The sequence below is a fragment of the Schistocerca americana genome, chromosome 3 (genome assembly GCF_021461395.2).
Source record: "Schistocerca americana isolate TAMUIC-IGC-003095 chromosome 3, iqSchAmer2.1, whole genome shotgun sequence".
Lineage (NCBI taxonomy): Eukaryota > Metazoa > Arthropoda > Insecta > Orthoptera > Acrididae > Schistocerca > Schistocerca americana.
The window spans coordinates 895,149,680-895,169,421 of record NC_060121.1 but is presented as its reverse complement, the minus strand read 5'-3'; the positions used below and the strand labels follow the sequence as shown (position 1 = coordinate 895,169,421).

Sequence of the window (19,742 nt, the reverse complement as noted above, 5' to 3'; positions counted from 1 at the left end):
AGACCGCGGAGGGAATGGCCCGTGGGGGGAGGGGATATAAGGCGGCCGCCCGCCCTCAGAAGCTCAGTCCGTTAGCGCACCGGACGATGGCGACATGTCTGATCGCCGAAATATTGTGCCCGTTAGACCCTATGAACCGACAGTACACCCAGGGGCTCTCCAATCAACAAATACGCCGGGAGAAACTGAAGAATTACTACATATCTTGATTTTGAAAGACTTCCACAAATAAACAAGACATAAAATTTATTTTCTGGTCTGTAAGAATCACATCAGCGTTGCCAAAAAACAAAACTAAATGTGTGACAACTGGTTTTTCTACCATCTCAGCAGATGTATCAGTGATTGATACCAGTACTAGATACTGCCAAAAATGATCAATAATAGGCAATTTTTACTCGTTTAAAGGCTATATTTTTTAAGTGTTCTAAAATGTCCAAGGCTTTGATCAGATGGTGTGAAGGTCTCAGGTAGTGTTTTCAGCGGAATTTGAGATTTGAGATTTATCTGTTGGAGTCTCTGTGCAGACCGAACGCAAGCACAAATATAGGTTTAAAGTTCTGGTTGTCTTTTCACCGTTACCTCATCACTAACAACGCACTGGTGGCTTGCTTCCCACCATGAGAAGTGCGAATGTCATTACACTGGACTTCTCTTCTATTACCAACCTAATTTCCTGTCGAGTTTTCTGATATAGGTTACTATTTTTGGACACGGTGTCTGAAAGAGTAGCAGATTTCTGACATTATTTGTCTTATTGCTGCGCTTCCTGCAACTCAGCAATAAGAACCTCATCTGTTTGTCGGACCAAACATTTTTGTTTAGGGTATCTGTGTTCCGATGCGTCTAGCATAGCTGGTGGTATAATCATAATCATATTTCCAGCTTTAAAGCCCAGCTTTGAAGCCCACTGCAGCAGCTAAATGCTTGGATCTTTTACGTTCAAAAGCCACAGTAAGTCTGCACGGTCAGCATGTACTGCAAACCGTCTACCGTAAAAGTAGCACTTGAAATACTTCACTTTGTATATCAGGACCAACAACTCCTTCTCAGTTGTGCGTTATTCAGCTGACAGGATACGTAACTAATGGTTCACGGCATTGCTCTTGACTTATGACACAACCCATCAATAGTTTCAGAAGAGCGAAGCATGGTTGTTCAAAACGTAAAGAAATTAGGAGGGATTTTGTCAAAGTATCTTTAATTCATTTCTATGCACCTCGATAGGGGGTCAGACTAGCCAATAACTGAGGGATGACGCTGAATGATGTTGGCACTACGGTTCTTCCAGCAGACAAGGGTAATGCAATGGTTTTGGTGTGGTTCTTATACACGCTGATGATTACCTATCATCAACCTGGATCGCTGCTACAGGACCACACCTGCAGGAAGCTGAAGAAGGGTTCATCCTCAACGATGGCCAGAAAAGTCTGGCTCTGATGAAGAGCTCAGATTTACTGGAGGCAGTGAACAAGTGGCTGTATCCCTGGGTACCAGAAACTTCACGCCTAAATGGGTTGCCCAAAATCCAGAAGGAAGGGGTGCCTCTGGGGACAGTAACTTGTAAGTCATATGATTATGGACTTATCTGTTATCTGGTGACACTTCTAAAACCCCTTGTTGGATAGTGTTGTCATCGTATCTAGCACTTGGACAGTTTCATGAGAGCACTTAAGGACATGTAACTACAAAGAGTTGACCTACTCATGAGTTTCGACATTACATCGCTATTCATGAAAGTACCTCTGCAAGACATCTTGGCGCTGCTATGTGAACACTTCAAAGTTCACGTTTTGACCATGCACTGATGATCATCTGTTTCATATAAAGTGCTATGGAGAGTTTTATGAACAGATGGTGCAGCCATGGGATCCCCACCAGCTGCACTGATTGCAGAACCCTCAATTAAACACTTTGTGGAGATGGCTTTTCAAACTGTTCACTAGAAACCAAAACACTTCTTCCGCTACGTCTACGATACTTCTGTGGTAACAGAACATGGAAAACAGGCACTACATGAGTTTTTGGATCACCTCAACTGCGTCCATCAAAACATTGCTTTCATTGGAGGAATAAAGGAGAATGGTTTTCTCCCTGTCTTGGACATTCCAATAAAGAAGAAAGCAGATGGTACATTAAGCCATTAAGTATATAGGAAGAAGACTCAGTAGACCTGTACCTGTATGCAACGCGCTGCTACTATCCACTGCAATGACAGAAAATACGAACACCCTAGTACATAGGGCGCATGTCATCTGAGATAAAGAAAGCCTCCCAGACTAATTACAATGCCTGACGAAAGTGTTCCACAAAAGTGGTTGCAGTGATACATATAGTAGGGCACTCAAAAATAAAAATTATGCACCGAACTGAGAAAAGGAACAAGGGTAGAAGCTAATTGCTATCTTTCCATACTTGGGATCGCTCTCAGCTGAAATTGTGAGGTTACATGAGATCTCCATCATTAGAATTGTCTTCTGACCACTACCAAAGGATAAAGAATGCCTTGGCTCTGCAAAAGACCCCCAATTAAACAGAAAATATCTGGTATTTACAGCACCACCTGTGAACAAAGCCTAGAATATATTGGGCAAATGCAGCACTATATTCCAAAATGCTGTGAGGAGCACATCAGGCATGTGTGACTAGGATATACAGAGATATCAGTGATAGCAGAGCATAGCATCAGGGAAGGCCACACCTTTGACTTTCAGCATACCAAGGTGCTATGCTAAGCAGCTAGCCATTGGGACAGCATAGAACTAAGTGCATACATCGAACGCATGTGGCATGTTTTTAATGTACAACAATTTTTACAAATTAATTTAATTAATTAGATCATGTTATATCATATTTTATTATATTTGTAAAGATTTTCGGTAAGAAGACCTTTTATTATATATCTGCTAAATTAAATGCCAAATTTAGAATTTCTGTCGTTGTTAACATCTTTTGATATAAATCATCCATTGACTCTCGATTATTTTTGTTAATCATTTCAGTTTAAAAACATTTTTTTCAACCATGCCAAAAACAGCTGTGATATTGATAAACAGTATGGTTTCCTAATCAAAGCTATCTAATTTAGCTAATGCTTTATTTGCTTCACCACCATTAAGAGCATATAGACTGTCCTAATCAATGACATCTAGTTTAGCTCCAGCTATATTTGCTTCACCACCATTAAAAGCATGTTGAATGTTATTATTGTTTAAACTATTTAACCAAGATCAGATTATTTACTATAATTTCCCTTCTGTTCTTTATCCAATAAAGCAATCTTCTATTAGGTACATATTTAGATCTGTATACATCCATATAAATTCTAGTAACTGTTCAATAATAGAAGGATCTATATTAGCTATTTATAGTAATTGTCTTCTTAGTTCTAAACAACCTCTTCTTAATATATCTACATCAGATATACAGTATTCATTGATTTCTTACTTCATATTGAATATATAATTTTCTTGAACTGTTTCACTATGCCATTTGAGCAATATTTCCCTATCTTCAAGCTATATAGTATCAGTACAATAATATTTCATATTAGGAATAGGTCCTATGTATTTTACATTTTTATGTGTAGTGAATAAATGTGGGAAGTAACCTTTCTTTAAATCTTTCAAATCAAGTAATTTTGGAAATTTACTAAGTTTCCCTTGAACAAAATTGCTGCTGTCTATAATCTTTAGGCCTAATTGTTTTATCTCCAAAAACATTAATTTAGTTCCTGCATGTATGGTTTATGGCTTTATTTTATTTTCAACACAGCTCTTCAGAATGAATGGTGAGTCATAATCTTTACCATAATGAGCTATAAATGTATAATCATTATGTTTATTACTTATCCTCCACCTACAGAGTTCATCATTTGTTTTAAATTTGTAAACAATATCTCTATTAAAAGTGTGAACTATTGTCAGGTTTAGAATATGTATTCCTGTTTCTTGTTGGCCTTCATACTCAAACCACACGTATTTTCCAGTGTGGGTACAAGGTATTTTGTTTTGGGGATCCGTTTTTGCAACACATAAATTGTTTTCCTGTAACTATGTTATTACATTTCCAACATTCAAAAATATAATAATTTTATATTCTCCATAAACACATCAACAATTTTTGCTACTATTTTTACAATCTTTGACTATATATTTCTTACTGAATTTTCTTTTACATACACCACTATTTTGTATTGCACATAACATTTATGACTTTTAATTTCTACTACTAGATCACAGTTTCTACATCTTTCAGAGCCACAGTTATGCACTTTAAATCTCAAACAAATAATTTTACATTCTTCACATTTATAAGCTATATCACAAACTTCTTGGTGATTCTTTGTGATTAATTACAACAGTATCTATCATATTTTGCACAATAATCATATTTTCCACAGTATTGTCTTCTGTACCATTGCTTAATATATGTATCTTTATTTTATCTTGCATTTACATTTGTTCTTGTTGTTATACATTTTGTTACAATTGTTAGAGATATATGACAGTCCTACGAATGCCTGCTTACTGTTAATTAAATAATAATGGTTCGATTTTTATAAGGGTATATTTTTATTACATTGTCAGGAGTGCAATAGATACCTAAAGAGAAATTTTCAGCACATACAATATCCAATAGTTGCTCAATTTTTTTAATGTTGTCCAGAGTAAATTCTTCTTCATTGTATTCACCTTATTGGTTACATAATATCATGGTTAATTCTTTTTGTAATTTATATTTATTTCCTTTTCTGAATGTCTTAATTTCAATGGCAGTTAGTCCGCTGCCTAAGATAAAATCTGTGTGACATGTTAATGCAATTACTATTGCTATAGAACAACAGAGGGTACCACTACTGTCAATCATCTTTTAGTCATTTAGTCTTTTTAACATTGGCTAAATTTATAATTTCATTAACTTTGCCATCACTTCGAATTACTAACATATAAATATTAAATCTAGTATTTACTATATCAATAGACGCAGCAGATGTTAATACAGTTCTGATTTTATTGCATAAAAATCGAACAGATTCTTTAGCATTAGTTGATGTTTTACATCATGTAGAAATCAGATAAAACAATTCTGGATTTGCTGTTGCTATATTCAGCTTATCTTCTTCACTAAAATTAGTATTTAGTATTTCTAACAAAGAATTACGTGAATTTATTATGTAATCTGTTTTCATACTAATGGTATCGAATTTACTAATATTAGCATTGTTAGAGACAGACCAAGCTTCAATTTTTTCATTGAATTTAGATTTTATCTTATTAATCTCAAATAAATCGTTTTTCGACATATGTTCTCTTTCTCTATCTCAAATAGTTTGGTGTTGAATGGATACATTTGATCTACTCTCATTATTTATTTCTTGTCTTGGTGGTTGAGATTTTTCAAAAACTGCATCTGCTGTTATGTTTGTCTTTATACAATGGACTTTAGTAAAAACATTCTATTTCTTTAATTACTTGACAATCATCAATTTTATGCCATCTGTTTGTCTGGTTGTCATCATTTTTCATTGACAAAAGATCTTCAAATGTTCTTCACTCAGAATTCGTTTTAAGTGATTTTTATAATAATAATGTAGAAAAATTTTTCCGACAATCACAAGAAATTGTTTTACTGCTGTACATTCTTACATGATATTGACTTTTACATTGCTGCACATTGTCACACAGCCGTCTTTTCTACATTTCTGTGAATTAATATTATCAGTTGATTTATCAGTTTTGCAATATTTACACGGTTTAGATTGGATAGCTTCCATTTGTAGAGAAAAACTTATACTGGCGAAAATAAAAATAATTTGTCTTAACTGGAGTCAGTCATTGACTTCACCAACAACAAGGACATATAATAATAGCATGATTGTTAATGAAAACAGTAATCTATGGTTGTATACAAATCCAGTTTCTTATCTGTTAGGATGTGAATGTCCTAGGAATGTAATGAAAGACCATGCTAAAGAAAAATATTTTTAAAAAATTTAGAAATTTCACTAGCACTAAAATGGTACTATCTAAATAGATACAAAAATCAACTAAATTTATTAGTGTGAGCCTGGTCTATATTCTTTAGTTATGAGTGCAAAAATTACTTTTGTAAAAAATTCCCAGGATAGGTTTTATAAAGACATTTTACCATCAATTCGTGAATACAGAGAATATAAAATAAAACAGATTTATAGAGATCAGATAACTCACATGGAAAATATAAGCAAAATTGAGGATGAATATATAGAAAATTTAAATCGAATAATGTATAATGCTGTCAGAATAATACAAGAAAGAGACAGAGAAATATATATTTTCTTGCCTATTAATAAAATAAAAATCTAATAAAATCGTTTTCTGTTAAATAGAGCCAATTTCAAATACATCTACTTCAACTCTTCCCAGATCAGAAGCATCATTAATGAATATATTTCAGACTAACAACAGGATTTTTTATAATAATAGAGAAGGGTTTGTCATAATTGATAAAGAGAATAATCCTTGGTTTAAAGTTAAGGATCTGGCTGATTTATGGGAATTTAATAATACAAGAAAAGCAATTTTGTATCATACAAGAGAATAAGATTAAAAAACCTTTGAAGCCATTTGCCACCCCCTTCAAATGTGCAGCCATATATTATAGTTATTAATGAACTAGGTTTACATTCATCAATTGCAAACAGTTTTAAGGCTGGGTTTATTAAGAAGTTTTACCAATTATGAGAAAACATGGTCAATATAAACTACAAGCAGCAACTAAAAATTTTTAAAAACAAATTAAAGATTTACAAACTGATGAAGTAGTGTCTATGTGTGTGGTGAAGAAAAGAACACAAGAAATTCAAAACTTAATAAGGGGAGAAGAATAACTTGTAGAACAAATTATTGAAAAGTAACCACATGGTGTTGTATCAACTGAAAATGCTGATTTGCGAAATATACTTATTATTCTACAGTTATTTGATAATGAATTTGGGTGTGATTACTATGTGATTAGATGTCAAAGAAGAATGCTAGAATCATGATTAATATTCTTGAAAACAGAGATCCAACTGTGAAGCTAATCCAAATTTGATGACTCACACAATAAAATGAAAGAAGAATTTAATCAAAATAATAATTTTTACAGAATTAATTTTCATCAGGTAATGGATATGCCAAACAACAACTTCTTCAAAGATGCAAGAAATCTTTTATAAAGTAACATGGTCATTCCTAACCCACCTATTATGTGAATCATGAAATCCCTACCATTTAATACACACTTGATCACCTTTGTTTCTTACAAGTTTCTCAGCCAGATATATATCTGGATATTTTGTCTTCTGTAGTTCATACTCGTAAAAAATCCTTTTCTTTTCTTCTGTCCAATGCCTTTAATTTATATATGACCGGATTATAATGAATAATATCTACAATTTCAAAAATTTACATTCACTATTTACCTGTATAACCTTTTCAAAAATTCCTTTTTTAAGTTTCCTGATTCTAACTTTATCAGAAACTTTGTATTTAGGTTAATCTTTAGGTACAAAGACAGTTGGCTTAAATTTTATCTTTAACTTCTCTCAGTTTTATTTTTATTATTGAATGCTTTGCATTATTCTGTTCATCAAACAGTTTTGCAGTTAGTTCAGCATAAGCTGAAGCAGATTCAGACTGTGTCCATCCCTTTTAATTACCTTTAAGAGCGAATTTTTTCCATATCTCTTCTTTGAGAATTTTATTAAATCTTTCCATAACAGACGCCTTTAATTCAGTAAAATGTGAATGATGATTAATTCTACATTTTTCACAGTTCTTGAAAATGATTATTATAGAACTGTTTACCATTATCTGTTTGTAAACCTCTTGGAGGTCTCACTCTAAACATTTTTTTCAAAAGCATCAACTACATTTTAGTAGGCCAAGCATATTTTCAAAAGAAACATCGATTAAAGTAAATAAATAATCATATCTTTTATTTATTTTTAAATCCATATCAGTTTACCGGAATTCATTTCTACTAGATCAGCTTACCATAAAGAGTTTATGTCTAGAGAGTTTACATTTCTTCTTTTAAAATTTTTTCTTATCAGTTTATGTAACTCATTGATAATTTCTTCATGGACATTCAGACAGTAACTGCTGGAGCAGACTTTGGAATGTGTCCCATTACTTTTTACACTTCAAGCACCAGATATGGTTAATCATTTATATAGATTAAAATTTTAATAAGTTCACCAAATAATATTATTTTTACATCTATAGGCAGTGCTTTAACTGCATCATTTTTCAATCTTACAGTTAGAAAAGTTTATTTATTTACTGTTGTCTGATTACTATTATGTATCTCATATTGCTTATCTATGGTAACTTAAATACAAAAATCATTAAATGCTAATTCTCTGTCTACATCTATTCGAAAATATAAATTGTTTTCAGTGTAAAAATACTGAAATCAATGTTTGTGTTTTTCATTTCCTAAGTTAAATGTAAATTCAAATACGTTTTTATCATCTACCTTTCCTTCCAGTACACCACATCTATCTAAAGCATAATTAAGAGATGTGTTTATGTTTGTGTCTTTTTATGATAATCTTCTATAGGAATATCGTAGGTTGTATTTATTTCATTGAATTGTGTTAGAATATTTTGGTATTCATCTTTTCTAATAAGTTTTTTTAATTCTTTTTTATTGATATAGTTACTGAGCTGTGTTAGAATATTTACACAATTAGGTTTTGTAACATGATTAGCTAACTCATTTTCTAAATATTGTTTAGTAAATCCATCATAACCATTTATAGGATCTTTTACATTACCAGTCTTCTACCTTTAAAAATCGGTATAGCCTTTAGATGCTTTAAAAATGTCTTTTAATTCATTCTGATGCTTAATTACACTCTGTGCTTTTCATCTACTAACGATTTTAACCCTCCACACATATTAATAACATAGCTTGGATTCCTGTTGAAGTTTTAACTACTTTTTTTTGTTTTTTAATTAATTTCTTTTCCAATATTTGACTGAAAGTTTTCGAATCTTGATTCTAACTCTTTTTTTATTTTTTCTAATCATATTTGATCGTTAATACTGCAGCTGTCTTTAAGCTGTACCATAGTAGAACCGCAGCTGGGTCACTCATGACTCATTCTGTAATTTTTTTTTTTTTGACGATCTCTGTTTTGCATTATTGCCTAGATTTCTGAATCTCTATGACTTTCTGTCAGATAAGTTAATTAATAATGGCACTTATTTTTCCATTTATGTGTAAAATATACAAGAGAAAAATCTAGATTTACGCAAAACTGCAAATGTGTCAGTTCTGGCCCCATTGCTGCAAGCATTATGGTACGCTCATATCTAGTATCGCTTCTTGTTTATTTTTAAGTTGTGTTTGCCCAACAATCTCAAAACTCACTTCTGTGTCACTACCTGATGACGTTACAGTTCTCGAGCTGTAGTCGGGCGGGAGTTTAAGTTGAAACATGTCTGAATGTGAACACAAGTATCGCACAGCTAGTGCTTTGTTCCTTGAAATACGATCATTGAAGTGCATTCTAACTAAATGAATATATTGCTTAATACATATAGATTTATTATGGCCAATCATTTACGCATAGAAGAGGATATTGTAAACGCTATAAAAGATTTTTTGGCTCAAGAATCTCAAGGTGAGATTGCAAAAATTAAGTTTATACATTAGTGCAGCCTTATTTATATAACAGAAGAAATATCATGTGTGACAATTATTGTACCACCTTTGGTGTCACTGAAATTTTGAAAGGAATTTCAATAAGTATTGTTGCAGTCGCATACCAGCCTCTGTTAAGACGGAAAATGAAGGGTTACAGAGCACTGTGTTTTTCGAGAAGAATTGTGTGACACTGACTGTTTATCAAGGAAAGAGTAGCAGGAATATCCTGTTTCTCAGGACTGTGCATCCTTACGTGAAAATTAAGGCTTGTTTTAATAAGAAACCAGATACAGCTATATTTTATAACTACTCTAAGTATAGAGGGAGGGGGGGGGGGGTGCTCGATTCCAAATGGCTCGCAAATACTCAGTCACAGCACCATCTAGACGTTGGTCTGGTCACAGATTTTACATTTCTGGATTTTCCTGTGGTAAATACCCTACTTTTGGCCAGTGCTATAAACGGGAAGAGGCTGAAATGCACGGACTTCATACTGCAGTTAGAGGAGAAGCTTGCTGGGACGTATACAGCAGCCAGGAAAACTAGTACCTGCGTCACTCCTGGAGATGTTTCTGAGAGACAAAAAAAAAAAAAAAGAATATGTTACCTTGTATAAGGCTTTACAAATCATTTGTAAAGTGTCATATGTATAAGAAAACAGCCTCTAGTAAATTAACGTCAAAATACTGTTATTTGTGCTCATTATGTGATTATACCCAGTAAAGGTGTGACGTTTTCTTAATAATAATTGATTATCTGAGAAAAACTACTTCATTTTTGTTGATTTTGCAATAAAATGTCCAGCACGTCAAAGAGTAGATTCATTTGTAGCCACAACAAACCCCTCGTCTCCATCTTACTTTCTCTCTCTCTCTCTGTTTCTCTCTTTCTCTCTCTCTCTCTCTCTCGCTGCCCCCCCCCCCCCCTTCTCTCTCTCTCTCTCTCTCCAGACGAAGAGGCCTCGGAAGGTCAAACGGTATCGACCGCTGGGCGCATCATCCTCAGCCAATAGGCGTCTCTGGTTGCGGATGTGGAGGGACATGCATGTGGTCAGCGCACTGCTCTCTTGGCTGTTGCTAGTTTTCGTAACTGCAGCTGCCACTTTTCAATCAAATAGCTCCTCAGTTGGGCTCACAAGGGGTGGGTACGCCACACTTGCTAACAGCGCTCGGCAGACCTGAACTGTGACCCATGCGATCAGTGCAGGTGCTAGCCAAGTCTAACAGCGCTTAACTTCAGTGACCTGACAGGAATCGATGTGGCCACCGTGCCAAGGCTGTTGGCAAAATAACAAGTGACGCAGCTGCAGTTCTAGGCTTGACCAAATATAAGTGCTTCTAGTGTTAATTCCAAAGATGCTCATTTAATAGATTCAAAGTATCATTAAATTTGTAATTATCTGTAATAGTGGGTAACATCAGCTCATGACTTAAAGAGAATAGATTGTTACATAACTGTAGCAGAACTCTACACATGCAGAAAGGCAAGGAAAGAGGCTTTACGTAGTTAAATCAACAACAAAACTGAGTTTCCCAAAATCTTAGATCTTAAGATGGCTATGATGCTTCTTTGATACTTTTCACACTCACGATATTCTTCAGAAACCGTATGCTGGCACCTTGACAATAAGAACAACAACCGTTGTCACTGATACTGAAACGAGATTGCTCCTGCAGTTCAGCACGCCTAGTGGCAATGTTGCCCATGACATCCTCCACTTTCTTAAGATCGTCCAGTGTCAGCAGCGTCGTCAAACAAACAATGGGTAATGTTGCTGCTTTTGCGTGATACGCAGTTTATGTACAGTGTGTCCGAAAAAACACCGGCAGGCTTAAGGGATACGTTTCTTATACAGAAATAAGTAAAAAATGTCTGGTAAACATGTTCTCTAAAATGCTAACTTAAGAGGTATGAACACCTGTTGACCTTCGACAGTATGAAACAGGTCTCTTTCATTGCAAGGTCCTTGCTTTCCATATTTTGGGAAGAGAAAGTGCTGACCAGAAGAAGGAAAATAGTGGCTAGTAGAGATGTGGTCTAAAATGTATATTTTGAGAGCTATGAGCACTCGTTCATCTTCGGTAGTGTGAAACACATCTCTTCTACCGAACAAGCGTTCATAGCTTTTAGGTATGCATTTCAGAGCCCATGTTTACCAGCCTTGTTTTGTTGTTTTGAGCCGTACTACTTCCTCCCACAACACGAAAAACAAAGAGCTTGCAGTAGCAGACATGCGCTTCACAGTATCGAACATGAACAAGTACTCATACCTCTTAAGTCACGCGCTTTAGAACCATTGTTTACGAGAAGTTTTTTCTATTTTTGGTGTACAAAGAGCTTGCAATAGGAGATATGCGCTTCACAGTATCGAAGATGAACAAGTACTCATACCTCTTAATGCACGCGCTTTAGATCCATTGTTTACGAGAAGTTTTTTCTATCTTTGGTGTAAGGAACACGTCCTTAAAGTCCGTCAGCTTTTTTTGGGATACCCTGTATATATTGCGAATAATTATCGATATAGCAAGCATCGTTGTGAAACGCTTGCTGCTATTTTAGTTTGTGTTGGTCATTCTGTGTCCAGTATAACGTACTGAATTCTGCCAGTCAAATAATATTTCACCCAAACACATACCTGGAGAGACAATCTGTACAGTCGAATCTTGTCGTTACTGTTTGCGTTTCACAGGAGAGTTTTTTTCCTAAATCCACCTCGGTTCTCATAGAAGGCACCGTCATCTTAGAAACAGCAGACTGATTGATAAAAATATGTTCTAGGACCCTGCAACAACAGACGTCAACAATGTTGACATTTAAATCTGCGTATCCCTTCCTTCACCCTTTTTATGAACAGGAATGCCTCCAAAGATACCTCGTTTGCATGAAACAAACGCAGATGAAACGCGTCTTTCCCAATGTTCGTTGGACTAAGAGATGGCGCGGGATCAACGTTTCGCGCTGATAGTGATCGCACAAAACTGTTGCGGGAGAGCGATTTGGGGCCGGTGTTGTTTCGTGAGTTTCAGTTTTCCGACCGACGACCGCTTCCGGGCGTGACGCGTACTGCGAACGTTAATACGAGCGAGGTGGGCCGCGGCGGGGCTGCCTATATTTCAGGCAGAATCCATTACGGCGGCAAATTGGTTCTGCATAGCGAACCGCCGCGGGGCCCCGCGCGGCCGACCCACCCTCCGCAGCCCACGGCCGGCGCCCGCCGTCTACAAACAAAGGCCGCCCGCCGCCGTCGCCCGCCCCCACTTCCACCGGCGCCGCTTGCTTTTCCCTCCAGGCCTGACCAGCCTCCTTCCCGCTTCTCTTGTTTCTGGATAACAAGCTCGGTCTCTCCCGCAGCCCCGGCCGCCGCGCGCTTTGTTTACGCCGCGTCTTTCATTACCCACCTTGAAGGGCCGCGGCGTTACCCGCTCGTCCGGCTGGTCCGCTTCACTGACCCGTTGTCTTGTCATCCACGTCAGCCCTCGAGTACCAGTGCAGGCGTAAGACACACGTGTGGCAGTAGCGGAATTTCTCCTGTTCGTGGCCATTCGTTCGCTCGACGCCACATACTGCTGGAAACAGTGACGTACGAGGTGACCTGCAACTCGCATTAAAAATGGTTCAAATGGCTCTGAGCACTATACATAGACAAACGTTCTTCACATATGATGTTTGTTCTGTGCGCTGGTGAAGTTTCGAACCCTTCTGGCAGATGGCACAGCCGTTGTACAGCGTAAAAATGGCGTCTACATACGACTCACATTGCAAGCTGCGTGCTGTTATTAAATTCTTGTGTACAGGAAAGGAAAACGTGGTGAACATCCATAAACGTTTGTGTTCAGTGTATGGCGATGCTGCAGTCGAGAGGAGTACAGTTGGACAATGGTTAAAGAAAGTTACAGCCTCAAGAAATGCAGAAACATAGCTCCACGATCAGCCACGCTCGGGACAGCCTGTCTCAGCCACTGCTGAGACATGCTGAATCGTGTGGATGCCATTATTCGTGCCGACCGGAGCATCACAACTAAACAGCTGGTTCTACAGTTGTCGGTCAGCATTGCAAGTGCTTCTACAGTGATCGAAACACTCGGATATTCAATGAGGTGCTCACAATGGGTTCCAAGAACGCTCACAGTGGACCACAAGATTCAAAGAAAGGCCATCTCATCTGAGTTGTTGGAGCGTTTTGAGACCGACAGAGAGAGACATTCCTGTCACGGATCGTTACAGGGAACGAAAGCTGGGTGCACCACTCTGCGTTGGGAACAAGAAGGTAGTCCGTGGAGTGGCATTATCCTCATTCACCACAAAAGAAGAAATTCAAGATAACCCCTGGCGCCGGAAAAGTCGTGACGACAGTCTTCTGGGAATGCGATGACCCCATTCTCGTGGATGTGGTGACGAAAGGGTCAAACACCAATTCAGATGCATACGTGAAGACTCTGAATAAACTCAACAACCGTTTCCGACGTGTTCGATCGGACAAGAATCCAGCAGAAATCTTGCTACAACACGTTAATGCACTGGCACACACAAATCAGAGAACCCGGGAACACATTGGCAGATTGGGTTGGACATCACTGCCTCATCCACCCTTCAGTCCAGACCTGGCACCCTCGGAGTTCCATATCTTTAGGCCGCTTAAAGATTCTCTACGGGGAACACACTTTGAAGATGACGAGAGTGTCAGTCATGCAGTGAAAACATGGCCTACGCCTACACCACAAGAGCTTTTACCAGCGGGGAGTACTTGCTCTTCCAAAACGTTGGCGTACGGTCATAGAACGTGATGGAGACTACGTAGAAAAATAGGAGACTTGTTGATGTATATTGTACCCAAACTCTGACTCTTAACAATAAATGTGTTGTGAGGAAAAACAATGGGGAATTACTTATTGAACGACCCTCGTATGTCCCACATTCCTCGTCGCACGAGCAATTGGCTCTCAGCACTATGGGACTTAACATCTATGGTTATCAGTCCCCTAGAACTTAGAACTATTTAAACCTAACTAACCTAAGGACATCACACAACACCCAGTCATCACGAGGCAGAGAAAATCCCTGACCCCGCCGGGAATCGAACCCGGGAACTCGGGCGTGGGAAGCGAGAACGCTACCGCGCGACCACGAGCTGCGGACCACGAGCAATTACCTTTAGCCTGAATGCATATCAGAAAAACCACACAGTGTGGAGCTTAACAACAGCTTGGTATCGTCTTTCCTTACCTATACGCTTATTTCGTGTTGTGTTATCTCAACCAGTACTGGACACCATATTCACTGAACAGATATAAGGAAAATATCCGGGTTACCCCAAGGAAGTCTGATAGGACCATTACTGTTTATAATGTACGACGGAGAATTGAAGAGTAACGCACAATAATCTTTTTTCCCGTGGTATTGTGACTACAATGTTGAAATTTCACGAGGATATAGTTTGAAGTTTGCGCTTCAGAGGGTATTTTGTTTTCAAGTGCAGCTCTAGCGAGAGAAGCCAGAACTACGAAACAAACCGGGCGCGCTTGTTACTGTAGTCGACGTGGGAAGAGTGGAGAAGTGTAGTTCGATATTTGTGAGCTAAAGGGTATAAACCTAGTGAAATTAACAGGGACATGCATGGCGTGTATGGGGACGACTGCGTCGACCGTAGCAACGCCTCCACGTGGTGTGCATTCTTCCGAGAGTGCCGGGTGAACTGTATTGCTTCCCCACGCTCCGGGCAGCCGGTAACAGCTGCAACGCCGCAGAATGTTGCAACCATTGAGGCAGCAATTTTGAACGACTGGTGTGTGCAACTGCTACCGTTATCGCAGCAGTTCAACATTTCCTATGGTGCAGTGTACGATATTGTTCATGAGAAATTGTAATTTCTTATAGTTAGTGCTCGTTAGGTACCTAAGAACCTGACAGACACCCGCAAAGGCAACGGAATGATGACAAGCTTGGATCATCTAAAGATTTACGCTGCCGAAGGGCGCGACTTTCTGAAAGGAATCGGCACTGGTGTTGTCAGGGTCGCACCAGTGCACGCCCGTAACCAAGCAGCCCTCTATGGAGTGGAAACATGCTGGTTACCCAGAAACAAAAAAATTCAAAGTGACTTTGTTAGTAATCTCCTAGGAAAGTGCTTGTGATAGTGTTCTGGGTTGTGCCTTTTGTGTTATTGGTGCACTTTGCTGAACGCGAGGCCACTGTGAATGCTGCAGCCTACATTAAAACTTCGGATAAACTGCGTCGTCCTTTCGTGACAAACGCCACAACATTAATGCCGACGCTGTCAAACTTCTTCATGACAACGCTCGCCCCCGTGATGCTGCTCCTGTTCATGAGAAAATCGCCAGATTTGTGATGTTCCAGCAACCACAATGAAATCCAGACCTTGCACCGTAGTACTTTCATTTGTTTGGTCCCACGAAGAAATTCCTGGCCGGCCAAGGTTTTACGACAGATGCTGAAGTGAAATCAGCAGTACACAAATGGGTATAATCCAACCAGACGGACTTCTACGGTCATGCCATACTGAAACTGGTACCACGCTGCGAGAAATGTGTTGAGAACGATGGCGACTATAAATAAAAGTACATAAAAGATGTAACTTCATTTTTTTTTTTTGTTACGTATTAAACATTTTTGAAATAAAATTATTGTGCATTATTTTCAGATCTTCCCTGGTAAACATATGACCATACGTAGAAAAAGAAATTCACTGCTGTACAATTACACTATTGGTAACAAATTGCAGGAAGCAGTGTATACCGTAAAACATCTACCAGTAACTATCAAAATGGTTCAAATGGCTCTAAGCACTATGGGACTTAACAGCTGAGGTCATCAGTCCCCTAGATTTAGAACTACTAACCTAAGGACATCACACACATCCATGCCCAAGGCAGGATTCAAACCTGCGACCGTAGCAGCCGCGTGGTCCCGGACTGAAGTGCCTAGAACCGCTCGGCCACCGCGGCCGGCGCTGTAACTATCCAGAGTGACCTTAAATAGAGTGAAAAATAGTAAGAAAAGCAGACGCCACACTTAGATTAATGGGGAGAATCCTTAGGAAATGTAACTCATCTACGAAAGAAGTGACCTACAAGGCTCTTGAACAACCGGTTCTTGGGTATTGTTCATCAGTCTGGGACACTTATGAAGAGATAAAGAAGATCCAACGAAGAGCAGCGTGTTTAGTCACGGGACCGTTTAATTGGCTCGAGAGCGTTACAGAGATGCTCAACAAATTCCGGTGGCAGATGCTTCACCAGAGGCACTGTGCATCACGGACAGATTTACTTTTGAAATTACGAGACAGTACATTCCAGGAAGATTCCTCCCAACATATATCGCCAAATGCCCACTACGAAAAAATTCTTGAAATTGGAGTCAACACAGAGGCTTACCGACAATAATTCTTCCCGCGCTCCATTCGCGAATGGAAGGAGAAAGGGAGACCAGTTGGTGCTGCCAGAAGTGCCCTCTGTCACACACTGTCAGTTGGCTTGCGGATAATTGATGTAGATGATCAAGACATAGAAACTAGGAGCTAACTGACCGCTGAGAAACGACGGAAAGCGCCTGAGGTGCTTTAGTGAAAGTCTGAGGGCGGAAGACAATCGGCAGTAATCTGGGTGACAGGAAGAAGTTTCAGCGAGTACTGAAGCGTCTCTTTAGAGTCGTTTCATGATACTTGTCGTCCCATTAGGTTCTGATTACGTCATTATCTCCATCGTCTGTCTGCAGTATACTTCTACGAGGATCGTTTAATGAGTAATGCCCCACATTTCTTGCCTCAGAACATATTTATTGTTAAGAGTCAGAGTTTGGTGACAATATACATCAACAAGTCTTGTTCATGTCCTATTTTTCTACGTAGTCTCCATCACATTTTACGGCCTTACGCCAACGTTGTGGAGGAGCATGTATTCCTGCTGGTAAAAGCTCTTGTTCTGTAGGCGTAGCCATGTTTTCACTGCATGACTGACACTCTCGTCATCTTCAAAGTGTGGTCCCCGTAGAGAATCTTCAAGCGGCCTAAAGAGATGGAACTCCGAGGGTGCCAGGTCTGGACTGTAGGGTGGCTGAGGCAGCGATGTCCAACCCAATCTGGCGATGTGTTCCCGGGTTCTCAGAAGTGTGTGTGCCAGTGCATTATCGTGATGTAGCAAGATTTCTGCTGGATTCTTGTCCGATCGGACACGTCGGAAACGGTTCTTGAGTTTATTCAGAGTCTTCACGTATGCCTCACAGTTGATGGTTAACCCTCTTGTCATCACATCCACGAGAATAACGCCATCACAATCCCAGAAGACTGTCACCACGACTTTTCCGGCGCCCGGGGTTGTCTTGAATTTCTTCTTTTGTGGTGAATGAGATCATGCCACTCCATGGACCGCCTTTTTGTTTCCGGCGCAAAGAGGTGCACCCAGCTTTTGTCCCCCGTAACGATCCTTGACAGAAAGGCCTCTCCGTCAGTCTCAAAACGCTCCAACAATTCAGATGAAATGACCTTTCTTTGAATCTTCTAGTTCACTGTGAACATTCGTGGAACCCATTGTGAGCACCTCTTTGAATATCCGACAGTCTCGATCATTGCAGACACACTTCCGATGCTGCCCGACAACTGTAGAGCCAATTGTCGAGTTGTGATGCGCCGGTCGTCACGAATAATGGTTATACGCACGATTCAGCATGTTTGGAGCAGGTGCTGTGACTGGAGGTCCGAGTGTGGCTGAAATTGGAGTTCTGTTTCTGAATTTCCTGAGGCTGTAACTTTCTTTACCAAGTGCCCAACTGTACTTCTATCAACTGAAGCATCGCCATACACTGCACACAAACGTTTGTTTTCTGCACACAAGAATTCAATATCAGCACGCTGCTTGTTAAGTGAGTCGTATGTAGACGCCACTTTGACGCTGTACTACAGCTCTGCCATTTGCCAGAACGGTTCGAAACTTCACCAGCGCACAGAACGAACATCAAATATGAAGCACCAATATGTACGGTTGTCTGTGTATATTAATGGCTTTCTTTAAGACATGTGGGGCATTGCCTGTGGAAAGACCCTCCCATGAGGACTGAGTAGTGTAGTTGATGAAAATTCGATGTTTAATCGACGTTAAGTGTGACCAACTTGTGCTTTGCATCAGTGTCTCAATACGTTACGTGATCCATTTATTTTCCATGTGTAGTCCACACCAATATTTATCATATCCTTCCTTTACGTTACCTAGTCTGTGCTACAATGTGAGTGAATGGATGTTTCCGTGTGTCTTTTCGGGTTTGTTTTGTGTTTAGTATTTGAGCTGCTTCTCGTCTGCTGGGAACACAAGTTAACCAACCTTGATCTCTTACCTAGGCAAAGGGGTCTATCCCTTTAGTTCGAGAGTTGCCTGCCAGTTAGGTTGGTGGCGGAAACGACAACTCTGGTCGCTTCCGTTTGACGCGTGGACATTCTGGGTGGTCTGAGCAGAGCTGGACTTTGCCGCTGGAAGTTGTTGGTGGGTGTGGTTCGCACCTCTCAAGTGAGCCTCATGCTGCCAGCCATGAGATAGGTCGTAGCTTTAACCGTGGTCTTCATGTGTCAAGTCGTTGCGGATACTTAAATTCTTCAGCCTAACTGAAGTGTTCCGGTTAATTCTTCGGGATGTGCTACGAATTGCTGATGATAGGCAATGCTTGAGTTTGTGATATTATCAGCAGTCGTAGTTTGCCCTGTTCATTTGGAACACAGGGATGTGGAACGCGCCCCACTGATATGGTTATGCTGAGCTAGAGTGCTTTAATCCTTTGTGAATGTGAGAGCAATTGTGACTTCTTTTCCGTGTTAGATAATTTTTTTCATTTATTGTACTTTTCCTTCACACGTTATAATGTCTGTATTCACTGTTTTGTGTGCGTTCAGCTCCATTATTCCATCTCTATATGTTGCCCAGTGTAGATTAAATGACTAGTGCCAGGTGAATTAATTGAGTTTCGCATTTTCGTGTTTCGTGGGATCTTTTGGTATCTACCTTTGTTTACTGGGGACCATGTGTTCCTTGAAACATAGGGGTCTTCTGCTTTGCTGATTT

At 39.2% G+C, this 19,742-nt stretch overlaps 1 protein-coding gene across 1 annotated transcript in view; it reads left to right on the top strand.

Annotated features, from left to right (window-relative positions):
• LOC124606481 overlaps positions 1-13,011 on the top strand; it is a 76,881-nt gene extending 63,870 nt beyond the window's left edge. Inside the window, exon 6 of the mRNA XM_047138464.1 lies at positions 12,799-13,011. Within this exon, the coding sequence (XP_046994420.1) occupies positions 12,799-13,011 (213 nt within the window). The remainder of the gene's footprint in view (positions 1-12,798) is intronic.
• Positions 13,012-19,742: the final 6,731 nt, after the last annotated feature.